Genomic DNA, 21,911 nt, shown 5'->3' with positions numbered 1-21,911 from the left:
CGATGACGATCATTGTGTTGCTGTTGCTTCAGATTCTGAAATTGAAACTGTTGTTTTTCAAGAAATTTCTTTTAATGATCTTATGAAAGACGCCAAACCTTTGTTGGAATCTGATGAAAGATATTGTTTAGAGTATTTTAAAAAAGAAAATAAACCTTGTTAGTCTAGAATGTATGTTTAAGGTGATGTTAAGACATTTGAAAAAATAAAAGCTGTTATGTTTTCTACTAGGTAAATTTTGTACAGGCTGGTTCATTTTAAGATAAAAAATAAATTATTTTGGGAAAACATTTTTATTTTATTTTTAATTCCTAAATACTGTTTATTTACTGCAAAATCTGGGAGTTTTGCCTCTGACAACATTTTTTTCCCTATGAAATATTGGTGTGATTTCTAATCAATATAGGGACTAAAGTTCCTATAAACGTGGGTCTGGAAATGCATAGTTTTAGAGCTACAGGGTGTTAAAACTTTTTAAAATTAGGTTTTTTGTAATTGTCTTAAATACCATTCTCTTTTTTTTTAATTTCTTTTAGGTAGGACTGAACAGCAATGTTATAAATTGCATTTTGTGTTATCAAGTATTTTACAAACTTTACAACTGTGCAAATTAAAACTTAATTTTTAATTTTTTTTTATGGGGTGCTTAATAGACCTGCATTGAATTGATTTAGGCATATGATACAAAAGAAAAAAAAATTGTATTTTTAGTTGCTTTAGCTAAAATAATACAAGAAGTCAGTAGCGTACATTTTTTCTCAATTATTTTCGATAAGGTACCGTAAAATGGGGGGAATAGAAACATAGTGGTGAATAGAAACAAAATTTCTGAAAAAAATCAAATCACGATTAAAAATATTCAAAGTAAAAAGAGTCGACATATCTAATTTTTCTATCATTGGTAATACACAATAAAATGTAAAAACTATATTTTTATCTGTGGCAGCACTGTTTCTGTCAATCCGATTATCAATAAATGTGAGATCGATTTATCACCTATTTTGTATGGCGCGAAAACTTTATAAATAAAATATTTATTTTTAAAGTAATACATAAGCTGGTACATGTAAGTTGTTATATTATATGTATTGTTAATTATTGCTAAACCTACTTAAATATGTAATAATTTACTGTTTCTAATCACTTTGTTGGAAATAGAATAGATAAAAACCTTAACATCAATGTGTGTTTCTATTCTCCCGAATAGCAGGTGAATAGAAACACAAATGTTATTTTTATTTAATATTTATATGCATATTTTTCAAAAATCAAATTGTATGTATACGCAAAGAACAAACAAAGACCCATGTTTTAAAATATACGGGAAAATAATATCACATTTTTATCAACCGGTATATCGCTAATAGCCTACGAAACTGTTTCTATTCACCCCATTTTACGGTATCCACTGGGACGGCACTGAAGTTAATAATTTTTATTTAATTGGTCTTAAATTAGGCCGTTATTACTAGAAAATAAAAAAATAAGAACGTCGGCTACAGGGTATTTAAGATAATTACAAAAAAAAAATATTTTTTTTATTTTTTAAAGTTTAACATCCTGTATCTTAAATTTATTTTTTCCATATTTTTAAATGAGGAATCACCCACTCATTTTTTAAACACACTGTATATATTAATATACAGGGTGGTCCGAATTGTATTTAAGAAACTTCGGCAGCATATTCTGCAGATAAAAATAAGTAAACAATTTCTTATACATTTATGTCCTAAAATGCTTCGTTTATGAGATACAGGGTGTAGAATTTTCATATCTATTTCGATTTAAATGTATATTTTTTCACTCGGTAGTTTTATACAGGACGAAAAGTTCAAAACAGTTAAGACACATGTATGTAGGTGGCGCCCCCTACAAATAGGAGTCATATTGACTTCAAAATCAAATTTCTCATGTAAAAAAACTCACCGACGCCAATTTTCATCTAAATATTGACGTTACTTCAGAAATTATTTGGAAAAAATCGAAATAAAAATGAAACTTCTACACCCTGTATCTCCGAAACTAAGCATTTTAGGACATACAGTGGTGGCCAAAAGTATGGAAACTTTTTTAATTTGTCATTTATGCTGAGAAATTAAAATATGAAACAAAACGACTTATATAATCGTGACCTACAAATAATTTCCTACAAAACCTAATACATTTTAATAAAAAATTACAGCTTTCAAAAAATATATAAAAAATTATGAATATTTTCTTGGTCAAAAGTATGGAAACTTAAGAAGAATGTTTATTAAAATTCAAGATAATATAAAAATTACTAATATTTAGTGGAATATCCCTTTGAATTAATTACTTCTCTACATCTTCGTGGCATCGAATCGATCAATCTCGTACAATCTTTACTGGAAATGGCCGCCCATTCAGTTTTTAGCACTTCCCATAATTCATTTTTATTTGAAATAGAATGGCTTCGAATTTTGCTATCCAAATGGTCCCATAAATTTTCTATGGGGTTAAGATCCGGAGACTGTGAGGGCCAATCCATTAGTGGAACATTATGTTCATTTAACCAATTTTGAACAAACCGAGATTTGTGTTTGGGGTCATTGTCTTGCTGGAACAACCATCTGAGTGGCATTTGTTCATCAGCATGAGGCAGCATATTATTCTCCAATACGTCTTTGTACAAAAAACGGTCCATTATCCCATCAATTTTAACAAGAGGACCAACACCTGAGCGAGAAAAACACCTCCATACCATTATACTCCCACCCCCATGTTTTACTGTGGGCATGTGGTACTTATGGCTGTACCGTGTACCTTTTGGTCTTCGGACATAACGTCTCCCGTCACTACCAAACAGTTGAAACTTGCTTTCGTCGCTAAACAGTACAGTATTTCATTTCTGATAAGACCAGGTGAGATGATCTTGAGCAAATTTAAAGCAGGCCATCCTATTTTTCTTTGATATTAGTGGTTTCTTCACCGCAACTCTTCCAAAAAGTCCTATGTCATCCAACCTTCTTCTCACCGTGCGTGCAGACACCGATATTCCCCTTTCACCCATTTCTCGAGAAATGTCTGTGGATGTTTTTCCTGTTGTTTTATTGTCCTGTTGCACAACTTTCTTGGTCTTCCTGACTTAAAAGCTGTTGAAACGTTCCCTGTTTTATTAAATTTACGAATTATTTTCGAAACGGTGAATTTTAAAATGTTTAAATTTTTACTTATTTGAATTTGTTTATAACCGCTCTTGTATAATTCAACTATTTTATTTTTTAAATCCGTAGAGAAATATTTAGACTTGGGCATGATGTTTATATTTATCTGAAGCAAATCGTACCGTTTATCAGCTTAAACTAAATAATTTTAATGTATTTATTTATGGTTTCCATACTTTTGGCCACAAGAAATCTATTGTTCTCCTACAAAAACAGATTTTTTTCGCTGTGTAATTTTTGGAATACTTTTATTTGCTAATAAGCTGTTCATTTATATTCCTGAGAGTTTAAGCATAGCAATATTTTCTGTGATGTTTTAAAAAGTAAAAAGTTTCCATACTTTTGGCCACCACTGTACATTTATACGAACTTTTTTACTTATTTTTATCTGCAGAATATGCTGCCGAAGTTTCCGGAATACAGTTCGGGCCACCCTGTATATTCTATATTTTATATTTTTTTGTGATTTTGATTCTTCCAATATATTTTCATTGTTTACATAAAAAGCCGAGAAGGCCTACTTTCCATTTAAAATGGACCAACCTGTACCAGTCACAAGGTGTCACTCAATATTTTTAGCTTGCATGCGTTCTGTGTTTACCACTGATCCAGAAGTATTTTAAATATTTGCATGTCCCGTAGATATTCTTTATATTTATATGTGTTAATCAATAATTTTGCAGCTTAGAGCATTAGCCTAGAAAGCTAGCTGTTTTAATAGAATTAAAGCAAATAGTTAATTAAATATTTTTATATTATTTATCAGCTATTATTTTATTCTTAGGATAATTTTTTAATATTCAGTTTTAATAAAACGGTCTTAAAAACTTAAATTTTCATAATTTTTCTACATTTAACTTCTGTATCATCCTTAGGGTTTATTCACACATGTCAGTTCCGTCTCAGTTTATAAATAATAGCCCTTCTCCAATAGTATCTTGCTCTTTTTGGGGGTCTCTGTTAGTAAGAATTATACGGGGTCCGAACTGTACAGGGTGGGTCAAATTCGACGCTTTTAAATGGAAACACCCTTTTCTATAGGAGATAGACAAAAACTAATATCGGTGTCTGGGGCTCAATTTTTGTCAAAAACATGTTGGTGAAAACCGCATATCGATATCTGTTACCGTTTCGGAGTTACGGGTTGTTTTTCAAAAATATGCATTTTTAACAAATCGCTGTAACTTTTTTGCTATGGAAAATTTTGTATTTTTATGAAAACATTTCCAAAGCACCTTTTTACGTACAATTTAATGGTTAAAGTATATTTTTTTAAATCAATAATTTAAGAATTATCAACAGAAAATTTGATTTTTCATATGGGACACCCTGTATATTTTTAATTTATTGAAAAGAATTTAAAATTACCTTTCCCAAAATATAGCACACTTGATATTTTGCTCGATTCCACTTCGAGATATAGAGTATATAAAAATTCGCCCGCTTTAAATAAGTAGGCTTTGAACGACACCGGCTAGGTAAAAATTCTAGCTGTGAGCATCAATTAAAACGAAAATAATATTTGCTACGAGAGATGCAGAATTTTATAACAATTTAAAATATATTTAACCAACATCAACACATTTAAACTATATCTAATAACAATAAAAATAAATAGCAAACCAAGACATGAGATTTTGCTACAGGTGTTCGACATATCGCCCGTCTTCTGTTATGGACAGACGGGGCAGTTTTTGAACATTTCTCGCGGAATTCATTAACTCAGTAGGGGTGAAAGATACCCTCTCATAACTGCTAAGTATTTCTAATTCTTGTCTAGATTATACGGAAGAATAAAGAACCTTTATTCTTCCGCAAATATATCCATAGGATTAGATCCATGGGCACTAAGTCAGGCGGCCTCGACGGCCAACGGCTGGGATCTTGGTTAGCTATTCAATTATACTTGAAATTGGCTGCAAAAATTTGCTGATAACTTCAGCGTTCAGAGGCGGTGCGTCGTCTTGCTGGAAAAATATGTTTTCGAGTTCCATTAAGGGCATATCATCAATAAGGGGTCCAAAGCCTACTAGTTAAAAGTGGCGAACTTTCAAAAATTCTGTATTTTGGAAGGGGATTATAACAAAATATCAAGTGTGCTATATTTTTGGAAAGGTAATTTTAAATTCTTTTCAGTTAATTAAAAATATAGAGGGTGTCCCAAATAAAAAATCAATTTTTCTGTTGATAACTCTTAAATTATTAATTTTAAAAAAATTATACTTAAACCATTAAATTCTACGTTAAAAGGTGCTTTGGAAATGTTTTCATAGAAATACTAAATTTTCCATAGCAAAAAAGTTATAGCGATTTGTTAAAAATGCACATTTTTGAAAAACACCCCGTAACTCCGAAACGGTAACAGATATTGATGTGCGGTTTTCACCATCATGTTTTTGATGAAAATTGAGCTCCAGACACCGATATTAGTTTTCGTCTATCTTCAATAGAAAAGGGTGTTTCCATTTAAAAGCGTCGAATTTGACCCACCCTGTACACATGTCAGTTACGTCTCAGTTTATAAATAATAGTCCTTCTCCAATGAGTATTTTGCTCTTTTTGGGGATCTCAGTAAGGAGTATACAACAACTAGTAAACCTGACCAAACCAAACCAAGAGACCTTTTTTTTACGTAGAAAATGCCTTAAAATATATATTTTTTTACACAGTAGTTTTATACAGGTACGGACGAAAAGTTATTACTCTTCAAACCCGTTAAAAAATGTGTAGGTGGCGCCCTCTACAAGTAGGAATCATATTGACTTCAAAATCAAATTTCTCATGTCAAAAAAACCCCAGACACCAATTTTCATTCAAATATTGACGTTAATTCAGAAATTATTTGGAAAAATCGAAATAAAAATAAAACTTCTACACCCTGTATTTCCGAAACTAAGCATTTTAGGACATGCATTTATATGAACTTTTTTACTTATTTTTATCTACAGAATATGCTGCTAAAGTTTCCGGTTACAGTTCGGATCACCCTGTATAAAAACAATCTTTAGTCTAGGGTTTCCAATTTTCGGGATAGAGATCCCGTTTTGAAATCCTGAGGTTAGAACCTATAATCCCGGGATTGATTATCAGAATGAGAAATTTAATCTAAAGAAATACTCAATAAAAATGCGGCTACATATGTATATCAAAAAGAAAATGAGAAAAGAGCTTTATTAAAATTGACAAAACAAAGTAACATTCATATTTAGTAAGTAAAAAAAAAACAATTTCTTGTTGCAAAAAATATAAAATAGTATTGCAAACGCGGAAATATAACTTTATAAAGTCGAATCAGTTTAGATTGGGCATTTAAATTTTTCGTGATTTTCGGGATCCCGGGATTTAATATGGGGATTTCGGGGATAAACATACATGAGGATCCCGGTTTGGAAAGCCTAGACGTGACTGACATGAGTGTGGGAATAAACCTTTATATCCCTTAAAACACGGTTTAAGTATAAATTTAAGAACTTTGATGAACGTTTAATAATAAAATTCTACGAAAAAGGTGGTAACGCTTGGAGCGCTCAAGGTAACGATTTAGAACAGTATCTTATCGTGGACCTGGGCCAGATAATGAACGTTACCAGGATCTGGACGCAGGGCAGGCCTCACACCAGCCAGTACGTGTCCGAGTACCAGATCAGCTACGGTACTAACGGGTTAGATTACGCCTATTATCGGGACTCGGCAGGTGACATTAGGGTAGGTATTTACCATAGATTTGTAAAGATAAAAAAGGGGGATTTATGTCTACAGTATGTCCCCGGATTGTCTTTAGAAGAGGAAAAACTTTTTTAAAATTCATAAAAAAAATTGCTTGTTCTAAAATGGTTAATCCCGTTTATACTTTTCCAAATTTCCATACCGTTTTAGAGAAAATTAAAAAAAACATAAAAATATGATTGAATTTTTTAAGTCCTGAAAATCAAAAAGTGTTTCTATTGCAATATAATTTCGATTTCATCTTTGATAGTTTGATTATTAATTTTGATTAACGTAATATTTTTTGCTATTGTTAAATTATCACATTTCCCGATAACTATTATCCCCTTTCCTTAGCATTGAACTAAATAAATTTTGTGCTTCTTTAGCATATTAAAACAGCATAAAATATGAATTTAATTAATTATATTATTTATTAATTCTAACAATAACAATATATCAAAGAATGAAATCGAAATTATATTGCCATATACATTTTTAGGACTTAAAAATTCAACCATATTTTCATGTTTTTTTTTTAATTTTCTCTAAAACGGTATGGAAATTTTGGAAAGTATAAACGTGATTCACCATTTTAGAACAAGGATTTTTTTTTGAAGAATGTATTTTTCTCAAAAAGTTTTTCGTCTTATTTATTTATCTATTTATTTTAGCATACAGTCTAACATTTAGTAGACATATAAACACAGTAATCATTAATAAGCCAAGATAACAAGAATTAAATATACTACAGTTACACTTACATAGAAAATAAAGTTAAGGAATAATTTAAGAGAATCTAAAGAATAATATAATATGTAGAAAATAAAGTACATAATAGAAAATAAAGTTAAAAAAACAAACAAATTTATACAAAAAGAAAAATAAAAAAAAGTAATTACATTAGGAAAATAACACACATTCTCTGTTAAAGCAATCCGGGGACATACTGTATAATCATAAGGGTATAAAAATAATAAATGCGGTAAAATTCAAATAAATGCGGTAAAATTCACAATTGATTGCTTTTTTTTAAATATTTTCTTTGTGATATACAGGGTGGTCCGAACTGTTTTCCGGAAACTCCGGCAGCATATTCTGCAGATAAAAGTAAGTAAAAAAGTTTGTATATATGTATGTCCTAATATAATAACCCCTACAAGTAGGAGTCACATTGACATCGAAATCAAATTTCTCATGTCAAAAAACTTCCACACACCAATTATTGGAAAAAATCGAAATAAAAATGAAATTTCTACACCCTGTATCTCCGAAAGTAAGCATTTTAGGACATACATTTATACGAACTTTTTTATTTATTTTTAACTGCAGAATATGCTGCCGGAGTTTCCGGAATACGGTTCGGACCACCCTGTATAATTGTTTTTAAACATGGACCTTCTAAGTTAATACGCCAAGGTATTATTAGGTTGCAATGTATTGAAGAGGATATTGTAAGTAAAAATGCCATTTCTATGAAGAGATTTACAAACAGGATTTATTAAATATATTATCTAAGGAAAATATTAAATATATTATCTAAAAATACTACGCGTCCTCATTGTACTATGGTCTGTCCATGACAGTTGTTTTCTGTCATTTTTTGGATGTTGTCTGCCGAAATCTTCTCTGACTCGTTGGGCAGATTCTGTCTACAGGATGTTCCTTAATGACATGCTAATATTTAAGGAGGAGATTCTTGGGCCTATTCTAAGAAAAAAAGTTCATATGAATATATTATGTCCTAAACATCTTAACTTTTCAGATACAGGATACAGGGTGGTAACATTTTCTATTTGGTTCAAAATATCTCTGGTGGTATATTTGATACACGTCTTCCATGCATCAAAGTGCTTATTTTAATATAAAAAAATGTTTTATTTCTTAATTTCCTTCCAGCCGATTCAGAAATTGTTTCTACACAACAGTCACCGCATCATATTATATACAGGGTGTTTCAAAACAAATGCGAAAAACTTCAGGGGGTGATTCCTTGTTGAAAATAAAGGGTAGTTTGCTTTATAGACGTTGGGTCAAAAGTCAACCATTAGAGAGATATCGCGGTACAAAGATGGCGGAAAAATAATGTTTTTATTTTTTATCTTGAAAACGAAAAGAGATAGACTAATGAAATTTTACGGAAGCATTACTGTTATGAAAACACACTTTCTGGTAATTTTTTCACTTTTTTAAAATGAGTGGAAGGGGTTGAAATAAACTACCCCTATCATTCCTGTTAATGAAATTTAAAGAAAATCTTATCAAACATGCAAAAAAAATTAATTTGATAGTTTAGTTTATTTAGAAACTTTTTTATCTCTTGTGTTTTTTTGATAAAACTCACCGATTTGAAATTAAAAAATAAAATGTAAAGCATTACATGTCAGGACAAACAACATTTTTAGATAAAGAATCTAGTGGGCAGCTGTAATTTTTTTAGAAAAAAATCTAGTCGGCCGCTGTCACTTTTTAGGATGTTTCTAATATTGTTTTATTTGACATTACCCTACTGCAATACGTTATTATCTAGATTATTATTATTATCATGATTATCACTAGATTCTTAATCTAAAAATATTTTTAGTCCTGACATGTAATGCTTTACATTTTATTTTTAATTTCAAATCGGTGAGTTTATCAAAACAAGAATAAAAAGTTTTCTAAATAAACAAACAATTTTTTGCGTGTTGACTAAGATTTCTTTAAGTCGTGCTGAAGAATGATCAGTTTGCTTCAGCCCTTCCATTTAAAGTGGCCGAAAATGTTTTTCGCCAACAATGCTCATAAAATTTCATCTATCTCTTTTCGTTTTCAAGATAAAAAATAAGAACATTATTTTTCCGCCATCTTTGTACCGCGATATCTCCCTAATGGTTGACTTTTGACCCAACGTTTATGAAGCAAACTACCCTTTATTTTGAACAAGGAATCACCCCTTGAAGTTTTTCGCATTTGTTTTGAAACACCCTGTATAATACTAAGGGTCGGCATTTCTGGTCTTGGGTGCCGATTTTCGTGTGTACGAAGAGTACGGTCAACACGCTTAGTAAAATAACATGTACTGAATAAAGACAGAAGGCAAGTATTTTTCCAAGCGCATGGAATCTAGCGTCAGGTTAAATGGTTATGTAATAAATACTATTTTTGCTCTCTCCGACTTACTAGATTGCCATAGCGATTCACTCCTATACATGTAAACGCCGCCCCAAGGTTTCTCTTGCCAGCAGGGTATAATATAATACGATATTATATATTTTTTATTATATAATAATTGAAATATTTGAATATTTCTCCAAAAATATTCAAAGTAAAACCCATATGGACGGCACTGGTTGAAATAAATAAAATTCTTTGTACACCATAAAGGTATTATATGCATAGAAGACGTGTATCGGGTTTCATAAAGATATGTAAAGTACGTCTGCTGGATCTGTGTCTATAAAAGGAATGCGGACAAAAAACATTTAAATAAACAGCAATATATTTTATACGTCGACTTGACGAGTACGTCGCCGCAAATCGCTCCGCCCACTCATTTTATTGGCTACTTGCAAATTTGTCGAATTTTTATTGATGGAACGCGTCGTCTAATTTTTTACGAAAAACATCGAGAGAATATCGTTTCCCCTCTCACGGATATCCCGTAGCTACAGAACAGACAGACGTACTGTATCTGTAATAAAATCAGAGTTATTATGAAAAAAAGTTTCTTAGGAAAATTTACCACCCTGTATCTCAGAAATTAAGATGTACATTCATATGATGTTTTTCTCGTAGAATAGGTCCAAGAATCGCCTTCTTAAATATTAGCATGTCATTAAGGAACACCCTGTATGAAACAATATAAAAACAGCAATATTACCTTTTTTTTGACTTTAGTTAATTTTATTTTCTTTATGTACATACTTATCTAACCAAATATGCATGGCATTCCTCTTTCACAAACAGTTTATGCTTGTATTTAGTTTATTAAATATAGAAGTATTTTAGAAACTTAAATATAGAAGTATTAAAAAGCATGGGTTTTATAGGTGTATGCACCATTATGTAGCAAATACTAACATTCGCTAACTAAGCTCAGTTTTCCATACACTAACACTCTTATCCTCTCATCTAAACTTCTTTCCCCCAGGCAGTTCCGCGTGGAGTCCCGACTACAGCACCTACTTCCAGAAGCTGATCGTCGATCTGGGCGCGGTGTACGAGGTACGCTCAATAGCGACCCAAGGACGTAGGGGTACACGCGAGTACGTCACCGAGTACGTGGTCGAGTACTCGGATAACGGCAACGAGGGATGGAAGGCGTTCCACAACGCGCAGGGGGAGATCGAGGTGCTTAGCTACGTGTTGGAGAGAGATGTAGTAGTGTCTTGTGTCTTGTGGTGTTTTTCTTTGTTTTGTTTTGAGTATAATTTGTATCATGTTTCAGTGCGTATATACAGAATAACTTACAGATGTGGCACGTATTTCATCTTGCTGATAAACGCCGCCATGAGCTTTAATAGGGCTATGGCGTTGTCAGACTTCGTTTTTTTCTCGAATGCATTGTTGTTTTTTGTAAAAAATGTATTCCCAATTGAAATAATACTTAATCTGTAGTACAGCTTTTTGCAGCGATTTATCATACGCACGATGATTAGGGACCGAAAGCATCCTTGTTTTATTTAGTTTCTCCGTCTTACTGATAAATCTGTGTTAATCTGTGGCATGTGTGCATCAAAAGAAGAGAAAGAGTGAATCTACCAGGTCACTTGTGAATGTGGTGATTCGTATATTAGAGAGACAGGACGTCCTCTAACTGTACGACTTAACGAACATAAAAACATACGCAAAGAGGTGAAACAATGAAGTTAGGTATTGCAGATCATGTGGGGTCCAAGCACCACTACATAAGATGGTCGCACCATTACATAAGAAAGCGTAAATTAAAAAAAGGCGTATTTATATCTTGCAATAATCTTTATCAATCCAAGTATGGGAATTTCCATAATATGGCAACCACTTATAAAATGCACTAATGCGAGAATTCTCAGTGGATAACCTAATGCTTGACTGCACCTAAAACCTACTTCCAGTAGAAGAATGCTCTGCTCTAGAAGGGTCAATCGAGAGGATAAATGAAAAAGATTTTTGCTACCTAACTTTATTTTAAAATTATCTAGGTGATGTATAAAAGAAAATTATAAGTTGTCCTATGGATGGCGGTTCCTTCTCAGCTAGGTATGTGGAAATATAGATTAAAAACATGACAATTTTTGTTGAAGTAGAGATAAGAATTGTTTTGATCTGTTTCCATTTACTCCATGAATATTTTCATTTACCCATCACATTGGGGTAAATAAAAACAGCTTGGTTTTCGTTATGAATAACAATGACGTGACCATGGGGTAAAAACTTTGCTTTTTAGTCAGTAACTCAGATATTTTAATATTTCTGAAAGCAGTATCTTTTAATTGGTAAAAATTAAAAAAAATCGTGAGATCCTGCGTATGTATCTGTACTGACTTGAGGAAAAGGAATTTTCTTTCCGAGATACGATCATTAACTTTATTTTTTTTTTAAATACGGACCTAGATTTTCTATATGCTAAAATCTTATATGAATTATTAGAACCCATCATAGGTCAGTCATTCAGATTCAGTGGCAAAACTACAACACTTGTAACTATAGGCATAGATTAGGTATCCTATAAGTATACAGATAAAAATCTTGTCCTTAATTCGTGGTACGAAAATTGTTTTTTATGACGATGTGCAAACGAGTAAAATTTCCTGTGCGCAAAAATAAACTCGCGTAAAATAACAATAAACAGCGTAATAGAGAGATATCGCTAAACCGAATAGCGTGAATGAACGTTAATAAGGCCAGGTGTTATTTCCTTTACGTGAGGTGGTATTAACTCTCTTCATTTATAGTTATCGGATCAGAAAGAATTCTGTTCGCGTCGCGTCCGCTATTTAAACTTAACCTAACTTTGAATTTAAAAATTTAAAACTTTGAAATTCTTTTGTTTACTAGGTATTTTAAAACTAAAGGGCTAAAGTGCTTATTTCCAGTGCTTTATTGTTCAACGTCTGCTAGTGGGTTTAGAGCAATAAGCAACAAATTCTCTTAGAAGGGCTAAGTCGTCATCTGCTGCAAACCTAAGCCTCTTTATAGGTTCTTTAATATTGGAAGAGGTGGAATCCATATTTTGGGCCATATTTATTTAATTAAAACTAATTATATATTATAATAATCCCAGCTACTTAAATATCAAATTACCTAATAAAACTAAAGTAATAATTCAAACATAACCTAAAATAAAAGATCTCGCCGGCCGGCCCCGGTTGTCAAAAACCCGCACATGCCCATTTAAGCAATTTTTAAACGTTATTTAGAAATAGCGCTTGTAATTGATCCGCAAATTACGTCAGGCGGTAACGTTATTAGCGAGTGTTGCGTTAAAAATTGACTCGCGCATATCGTAACCATGATAAGGTACGCGTAAATACTGCATGACGCTATTCGGTCTTCCGATATCTCTCTAATAACTGTGCCGGTCAGGCGCTGTGCACAATTTTAGAGGCCATAAGTGGGCGTGCTATGCGCGCAAACTAGTAACCTAACTAGTGCCCGATTCCGAAAATTGGAACCACGAAAAACAATAAAGAAAAAACAAAGTTTATAATCTGTATAATCTGTGCTATAGGTTACAAGACAAGTAATATGAAGTTACGTTGAAATATTAAATAATCCCTTGTGTGCGCACTGAAACATCAGATAACAAATTATACAAAGATATTTTTTATGGTTTGCACAAATTTTCCGTTATTTATGTTATATAATTTGTTAGGTGGTTTTGGTTGTAGCCATTAAAAGTTCTCTAGACAGTTTTGGCTCTATTGACTTGTTTATTATGACTTTGACTTCTCTATGTGTATGTTTCTAATTGTGTGTTTACATAATATCATCCGTCGTACCAATCACGAAGTATCATCTGTCAATTTTGAAATAGACCAATAAAATTTCGTAAGATCAACGATGGACGATTCAGGACGGATATAGGTGTTGTAAACCCACACTAAATGTGTACATATGACTAGATAGATAAAACACATATATTTGCATGTAAAATTTCAACTATCTTACTGTCTTCTATGAGCAATTAATACTTTTAGTTACTAACTATATTTCAACCGCCAAAATGCCCAATATTACCTAGCTTGTTAGTTAATTAATTATAATTACTCAGATTTTTTATATTTGGTATGTTTACGTAAAGAGTTTACTGCATATTGGTATATAATATTTTTGCCTATACAATAGAGAGAGAGAGTGATAACTAAATACGTCGAGAATATTTTGGAAGCGATACTTTTGAAAATTTTAGAGCGCTTATTTTAGAAATGCCAGGTGACTAATTCTATAAAACTATATATTTAGGTATTTAGTAAACGGTTATGAATAGGGAAATTGTCTAAGAAAATGTTTAAAAAATGTGATAAAGGTGCGGTTGAATACCAAATAATACTCTGTCCTATGAGTTCGCTTTTTATTCGTTACATTTGCTTTATACTATCCTATTCGTTGCACAAAATTACGTATAGTCTGCCTAGAGACATAATAATATAATTTTAATAAATACAGTAAAACCCCGGTTATCCGAGGTAACGTGGGGGACATCCTCCTCGGATAACTGAAAACTCGGATAATCCGGATTTATTAAAAAATAAGCACCAATACATACTTTAAACGGTTTATTAACATTTTTAACATGTAAATACATAAGTACCTACATAACATATTTGTAGATACTCTATCTACATTATAAAACAGTGAAATAAGTATCTATGCGCTGCTGTTTCATATTGCATCTTCTTTTTTTCGCTGCCATGTTTCTCCATCTGTTAAGAAGAAGCAAATCTGTTGGGGTTGCCTCTGATTGTTGTTCGATATACCTCAGAGCTATTTCCAGAGAAGCAAAACCTTCTTGATGGGTAATCTAAGTGGAAGGCTGTTCATCCACCTCTTCGTCATAGTTATCGTCATCTGATTTTTAGGTTTCGCGAAAGGCGTTTGCTATTTCTTCAATATTCATTTCTTCTTCTAAATCATCTGCTGTAACCCATTCATCAACGTCTTGTCTTGTCACATTTTCGCAACCTTTCAAGTTTTGCATTAATTCTAATAAACTTTCTTCTTCTCCTGTCTCGTTTAAATTTATACAGGACATTTCTCCACGGCTTTTCCATTTCAAAGCCAATTCATTTAATAGAATATCATCTTCACTGTCATTATAGTCCTCAAGATCAATAACTTTCGACCAAGATTTTTGAATAGTGGAACCGCGTACGAATCCTAAGCTTGGCTTACCCAGTAAATAACATTTTTTAGTGTAATCTTTCTTATCCCAGTGATAATATCCTCTTTTTTTTGCTGTGCATTCTAGTAGATGTTCAAGATATAAACGCCTATATTTTTTTTTATCTTTTCGAGGACGCCCTGGTCCATTGGTTGCATTATACTGGTTACATTTGGAGGAAAAAATTTTACAATTTCGCCCACGTGGAGTCCTTCTCCAGGGTGAGAGGGAGCATTGTCCATTAACAAAATTGCTTTAATATGGAGGCTGGTTCTCTTCAAAAATTTAGTCACAGATGGCACGAACTCTTCTTTAAACCAGTTAGTAAATAACGTCGCATCCATCGATGCACTCTTCTGACTTTTGTAATAAACTGGTTGGGCTTTGGGTGAGATGTCTTTTAACGCTCCTGGATGTGCAGACTTGCCAATCACCATAAGTGGAATTTTGTGATTACCAGATGCATTGGAACATGCCATTATGGTTAATCTTTCCTTACTTCTTTTGTGCCCAGGAGCTGATTTTTCCTGTCGAGATGCCAATGTTTTTGATGAAAGCATTTTATAATTCAAATCACTTTCGTCACAGTTATAAATTTGATCACATGTATACCCACAATGTTTGATTAGCTTTTTAAAGTCCTGTTTAAATGTTTCAATTGATGACACATCAGCAGAAAGTTTTTTTCCACATATAGTCAGTTGTCGTACACCGTACCGTTTTTTCCAGCGGTCAAGCCATCCAGAACTGCCGGTAAACCTATCTGTCTCTGGAAATTGTTTACTAATCATTATTGCTTTCTGCTGCAAAATGGGACCTGACAGAGGCACACCTTTTGATCTTTGCTGAGTAAACCACGTAAATAAACTTCGTTAACTTTTTCATAGTCCTTTTTCATTGATTTTCTTTTTGAAGACGAAGAGGCTTGTTTTATACACCATTCTTCTATTTCCGTGCTGTTTCTGTTCCAATCTCCAACTGTTACCTCACCTACTCCATAATCTCGTGCAACAATTTTAATTGTCTCTCCTGCTTGAATTCTCCTAATGGCTTTTAATTTTTCTTCAATAGGAACGACAATTCTTTTACGTTTGTTTCGTTCCATTATAATACGGCAAACGAAAATTTAAACAAAGCAGTTGGTATACACTTAACTAGAACTCCACCCAGATAAATCATGCGAGTACATACGTACATCTACTTCTCCCTAGTGAACGCAATAACGAACTGCATTCACTCAAATTTACATGCTAAAAGAGTCCAAAAATATAAATAAGGGGAACCACTTACACGGGCCAAGGGGATTCCCCGTCGGTCCCAACGATTTTAAACGGAAATATGTAAATATACATATAGCATATTTTAGAAGCTCCGTTAATACAGAGCATAGACGCGCGACCTCCGATAATCAGGGTCTTTAGATTGGATCGGTTAATCCGGAGCTCGGATAATTGCGACTCGGATAATCGGGGTTCTACTGTACATGTATTTTTGATATCAGCTGTCGAAATAATATACATTATCTCATTTAAAATCATATTTTTTGTAAAAAACAGTTTTGAGTATTAGAACTTGTCACTCTAGCATAATTTTTTGACACAATTAGGTACGTTTTAATTTAACTTGAATACAAAACTGTGCGATTTCTTGTACAATCAAGTGGGTGTTATAAAGTGGCTTTAGGAGTATTTATGTTTTACATTATTTTTTGATAAATATCAAAAATATTTTAGATGTTTAGAGGAAACGTCGATGGCGATACTGTTCACAAAAACGAATTTGAAGTACCCATCATAGCTCAGTGGATTCGCATCAACCCTTCTAGATGGAGAGATAGAATTTCCATGAGAATAGAACTGTTTGGTTGTGAATATAGTAAGCCACAATAAATCTCTATAATTTTTTATATTAATTTGTTTTTATATATTATTTAGTTGCCGAGAATATGTACTTTAATGGTACGTCCTTGTTAAGACTGGATCTACTCAGAGAGCCTATTGCTGCCTTAAGGGAGACCATCAAATTTAGGTTTAAAACTGCTTCGCCAAACGGTGTTCTTCTCTACAGTAGAGGAACGCAAGGAGATTACGTTGCTTTACAGTTGAGAGAAAATAGAATGTTGTTCAATGTTGATTTAGGTAAATTTTTAAACATCTTCGTCTAAAGTAAAAATTAATTACACATATGGTAATCGCAAAACAATTGACGATGCACGTCATCAACTTTGAGTGACAAGCGATGGCGACAGCGCTGCCAGATTGTGATGGATTTATGAGATGAATCTTAATTTAAAATTGACAAACCACATATTTATTATATCATTTTTTAAAGTTTAAAGAGTTTTACGTTTTATTTTAAATTTAATAACTAATATTTTAGTGATTAATTGATTTATTTTTATATAGCTTTAACCTACGGTATTCGCAAAACAATTTCCGATGCACATGATAAATCTTAATGTAAAATGGGGAAACTATATATTTATTATATCATTTTTTAAAGATTTTTACGTTTTATTCTTAATTTAATAATTAATATTTTAGTAATTAATTATTTGTTTTATAGCTTATTTTCACAAAATTTAATAAAAACTAACTTTGAAGTGGTATAATGTGCTTATCAATCGAACTTACTTTTCTGACTGCAGTCAAGGATAATAAAGGACCTTTATTGTCACGTTCTCGTTCAAAATAGTTCTAAAAAAACAGGGAAGCTACAAGCTCTTTGCTTGGGCTGTTTAAATGCTTCGGCATATTTTCAACACACAATTTCAAGAAATGCAATACAAAAACTCGAAAATTTAGTTCTTAAAAGAACTGTTTGTGCTTAAATGTGCAATTAAAAAAAAACTATGAAAATAGGCAAAAAAACGAGAATTGCTTATAAAGGTTCAACAAAAACACGATATTATACAAAATAATGACTGACACTAGGATAATTGTCAAATAATAAGGACATTGCTGAACACGGCTCAATGTGACAAAAATAGCTATAATAAAATTCGATTTAATCTAATTTTTGCAGTTTTAATCTAAATAAAATATCTGTTACAATCATTTGTTCTATAAAGTAAAATAAAGAGCTGCTAGGTATCTTAAATTATACAACAAATTTAAACATTTTGGCCGAAATTTAATTTAGTCAGGTTTATAGACGTTTATAGACGTGTGTATCGGAAAATGTTTTGCGATTACAATAGTTCTCTACTCTGTAGTACTGCCTTTTTTTATTTCTAATTGAACTATTATCAAATTTTGTTATTTAAAAATCTTCGTTTAACTTACGCAGGATCCAATATGGTGACAAGTTTGAGCGTTGGTAGTCTTCTGGACGACAATATCTGGCATGACGTAGTTATTTCCAGAAATAGAAGGGACATTCTATTTTCGGTAGATAGAATTGTGGTTCAAGAAAGAATTAAGGGAGATTTTCAGAGACTGGATTTGAACAGAGAGGTACTTATTTAATTTTATATCACATTTGGTTTTTAAAGTATCAAACAGTTTTATGATCTAGAGGACTTTGATTTTTACACAATTAAAAAAAGGTGCAATTTGAAACTTCTTACTAATAGCTATCAAAATTGGAGGATTTGAAGGTCATGTTTGAAAAAGTGACATAATATAATGCTGTGACACATACTTTTATGCAAATGTTATCGTTATGTTAATGCTTAAATTTATGCTTTGAATAAGAAGACTAAGGAAGGATCATAACAAAAATCTTAGATCCACCGCGATGGGACTCAAATATGGCCGACTTAAATTCCGGTTTATCAGTGCCGTTCTAATTTTATTTAAAAAATGTAAAACTATGATGTAGGGTAGACGTGGGGTAGACTCAATATTTTTTTTTATTTTACGTTGCCAATAAATGTTGGTAGTTATTAAAATTGTTATAAAAACATATTATTATAATAAAAATAGATAAGTTTTAATAATTATTTATTAACACAAACAACGCTAATGAAGCAGGTAAGTCAAATTGACGTATCTAAATTCTTTGACACCCTTCCTGGACAGAAACGGTACATTGTGAGACAGGAAATTGTAGAGAGAAACCAGCCCTATAACATAGGATACAACATTTTAATGAACAGTGCATTCCATAAAATCAATAAAATGAAAAATATACGAAATAATATACATGTTCTGATTTCTTTCGAAAATCGACATCTATGCAACTATGAACCCTTCCTGGACACAAACGGTACATTGTGAGACAGGAAATTGTGGAGAGAAACAAGCCCTATAACATAGGATACAACATTTTAATGAACAGTGCATTCCATAAAATCAATAAAATGAAAAATATACGAAATAATATACATGTTCTGATTTCTTTCGAAAATCGACATCTATGCAACTATGAACCCTTCCTGGACACAAACGGTACATTGTGAGACAGGAAATTGTAGAGAGAAACAAGCCCTATAACATAGGATACAACATTTTAATGAACAGTGCTTTCCATAAAATCAATAAAATGAAAAATATACGAAATAAAATAAATGTACTGATTTCTTTCGAAAATCGACAACTATGAAAATATGAACCCTTTCTGGACACAAACGGTACATTGTGAGACAGGAAATTGTAGAGAGAAACCAGCCCTATAACATAGGATACCTACAACATTTTAATGAACAGTGCATTCCATAAAATCAATAAAATGAAAAATATATGAAATAATATACATGTTCTGATTTCTTTCGAAAATCGACATCTATGCAAATATGAACCCTTCCTGGACACAAACGGTACATTGTGAGACAGGAAATTGTAGAGAGAAACAAGCCCTATAACATAGGATACAACATTTTAATGAACAGTGCTTTCCATATAATCAATAAAATGAAAAATATACGAAATAATATACATGTTCTGATTTCTTTCGAAAATCGACATCTATGCAACTATGAACCCTTCCTGGACACAAACGGTACATTGTGAGACAGGAAATTGTAGAGAGAAACAAGCCCTATAACATAGGGTACAACATTTTAATGAACAGTGCTTTCCATATAATCAATAAAATGAAAAATATACGATATAATATACATGTTCTGATTTCTTTCGAAAATCGACATCTATGAAACCCTTCCTGGACACAAACGGTACATTGTGAGACAGGAAATTGTAGAGAGAAATAAGCACTATAACATAGGGTACAACATTTTAATGAACAGTGCTTTCCATAAAATCAATAAAATGAAAAATATACGAAATAAAATAAATGTACTGATTTCTTTCGAAAATTGACAACTATGAAAATATGAACCCTTCCTGGACACAAACGGTACATTGTGAGACAGGAAATTGTAGAGAGAAACAAGCCCTATAACATAGGATACAACATTTTAATGAACAGTGCTTTCCATAAAATCAATAAAATGAAAAATATATGAAATAATATACATGTTCTGATTTCTTTCGAAAATCGACATCTATGAAACTATGAACCCCTCCTGGACACAAGCGGTACATTGTGAGACAGGAAATTGTAGAGAGAAACAAGCCCTATAACATAGGATACAATATTTTATTGAACAATGCTTTCCATAAAATCAATAAAATGAAAAATATACGAAATAAAATAAATGTACTGATTTTTTTCGAAAATCGACAACTATGAAAATATGAACCCTAATCTTTGACAAGTAGTAAATAAAAGCAAAAATGCAAGAAAAAATATATAATTAGTTAATTTAAGTGAATTTCATAAATGATCGGTTTACTACACGTATGTATATTTTATAGTCATTTATTAGCGAAAATTTGTTCCATTATTTCCCTCGATTTTTGACCGAGATCTACCGAACGCTACACAACCAACTATTTTAGAGTCTTTTTCGATAAATCGCGATAGTGTCACTGTTAATTTAAGTTCTGCCACAATTTCCATCTAGATTTACTACCTTTATACAACTATCAGTAATAGAATAAATAATAAATAACATAAAATAAGCTCCCTAAAGACTGACAAATCCACAAAATTTCAAATAAAATTCCAATGTGTCAAATGAATCGTCAAACAGAACTGTCAAGGATCCCCACCCTAGAGTCCTTTTTCCGCCCACCATGCATGAATACACGGATAGCATTATGCTCCTTCCTTAGTCTTCTTATTCAAAGAATTTATTTAAGAAGAGAAAACATTTTGAACCTAACCAACAATTTGTATTTATAGTGGTTTACAGTAAAATTTTTAGATGAATATTCTTCTTGACTATTGGTTTGAAATAAACATGACGATGTCCTATAATGAAAATGCGAGTTGCTTAACTAATAATTCTAATTCTGAGCTAGCTAAAATGAGCTAAATGCTTTACCTAGACTACAAAACTATGGTCTAGAGTTTATTTTTTTGTTATTTCTTAAAGCCAGGGTGTTCTCTTGATCATAAAACTTTTAGATCATATTATGTTACAACTTACTATGTTTCAGTTTTATGTTGGAGGCGTCCCGAATATACAGGAAGGTCTAGTTGTCGTCCAGAACTATACAGGGTGTATCGAGAATTTATACTTAAATTCCTCAAACGTCCTGCAAGACGTGAAACAGGCTTATGACTATGGTGATACATACAAATACGAAAAAGTTAATATTGGATCTAATTGTCCTGTAAGTCATATTATTTATTTTATTTATAAAAAAATAAATTAAAATATTACTTAT

The 21,911-nt window shown here is 32.0% G+C and overlaps 1 protein-coding gene across 3 annotated transcripts in view; it reads left to right on the top strand.

Moving 5' to 3' along the window:
• The window catches only part of LOC115888897 (neurexin-4), a 61,043-nt gene that overhangs the window by 1,247 nt on the left and 37,885 nt on the right, over positions 1-21,911 (top strand). The window contains exons 1-6 of one of the 3 annotated variants that reach the window (XM_030908776.1): positions 6,778-6,890; positions 11,023-11,222; positions 16,968-17,109; positions 17,169-17,372; positions 18,523-18,689; positions 21,681-21,857. In XM_030908776.1, coding sequence (XP_030764636.1) covers positions 16,968-17,109; positions 17,169-17,372; positions 18,523-18,689; positions 21,681-21,857 — 690 coding nt within the window. In that variant the 5' untranslated portion in view covers positions 6,778-6,890; positions 11,023-11,222. Of the gene's footprint in view, positions 1-6,693; positions 6,891-11,022; positions 11,223-16,967; positions 17,110-17,168; positions 17,373-18,522; positions 18,690-21,680; positions 21,858-21,911 lie in introns of those variants that run through there. The other 2 variants (XM_030908773.1, XM_030908774.1) reach the window with 2 other exon arrangements.

This window comes from Sitophilus oryzae, unplaced genomic scaffold, assembly GCF_002938485.1.
Source record: "Sitophilus oryzae breed Bouriz unplaced genomic scaffold, Soryzae_2.0 scaffold_808_pilon_pilon, whole genome shotgun sequence".
Taxonomy (NCBI): Eukaryota; Metazoa; Arthropoda; class Insecta; order Coleoptera; family Curculionidae; genus Sitophilus; species Sitophilus oryzae.
The sequence above is the reverse complement of the archived record's forward strand: the minus strand, read 5'-3'. Positions and strand labels throughout refer to the sequence as shown.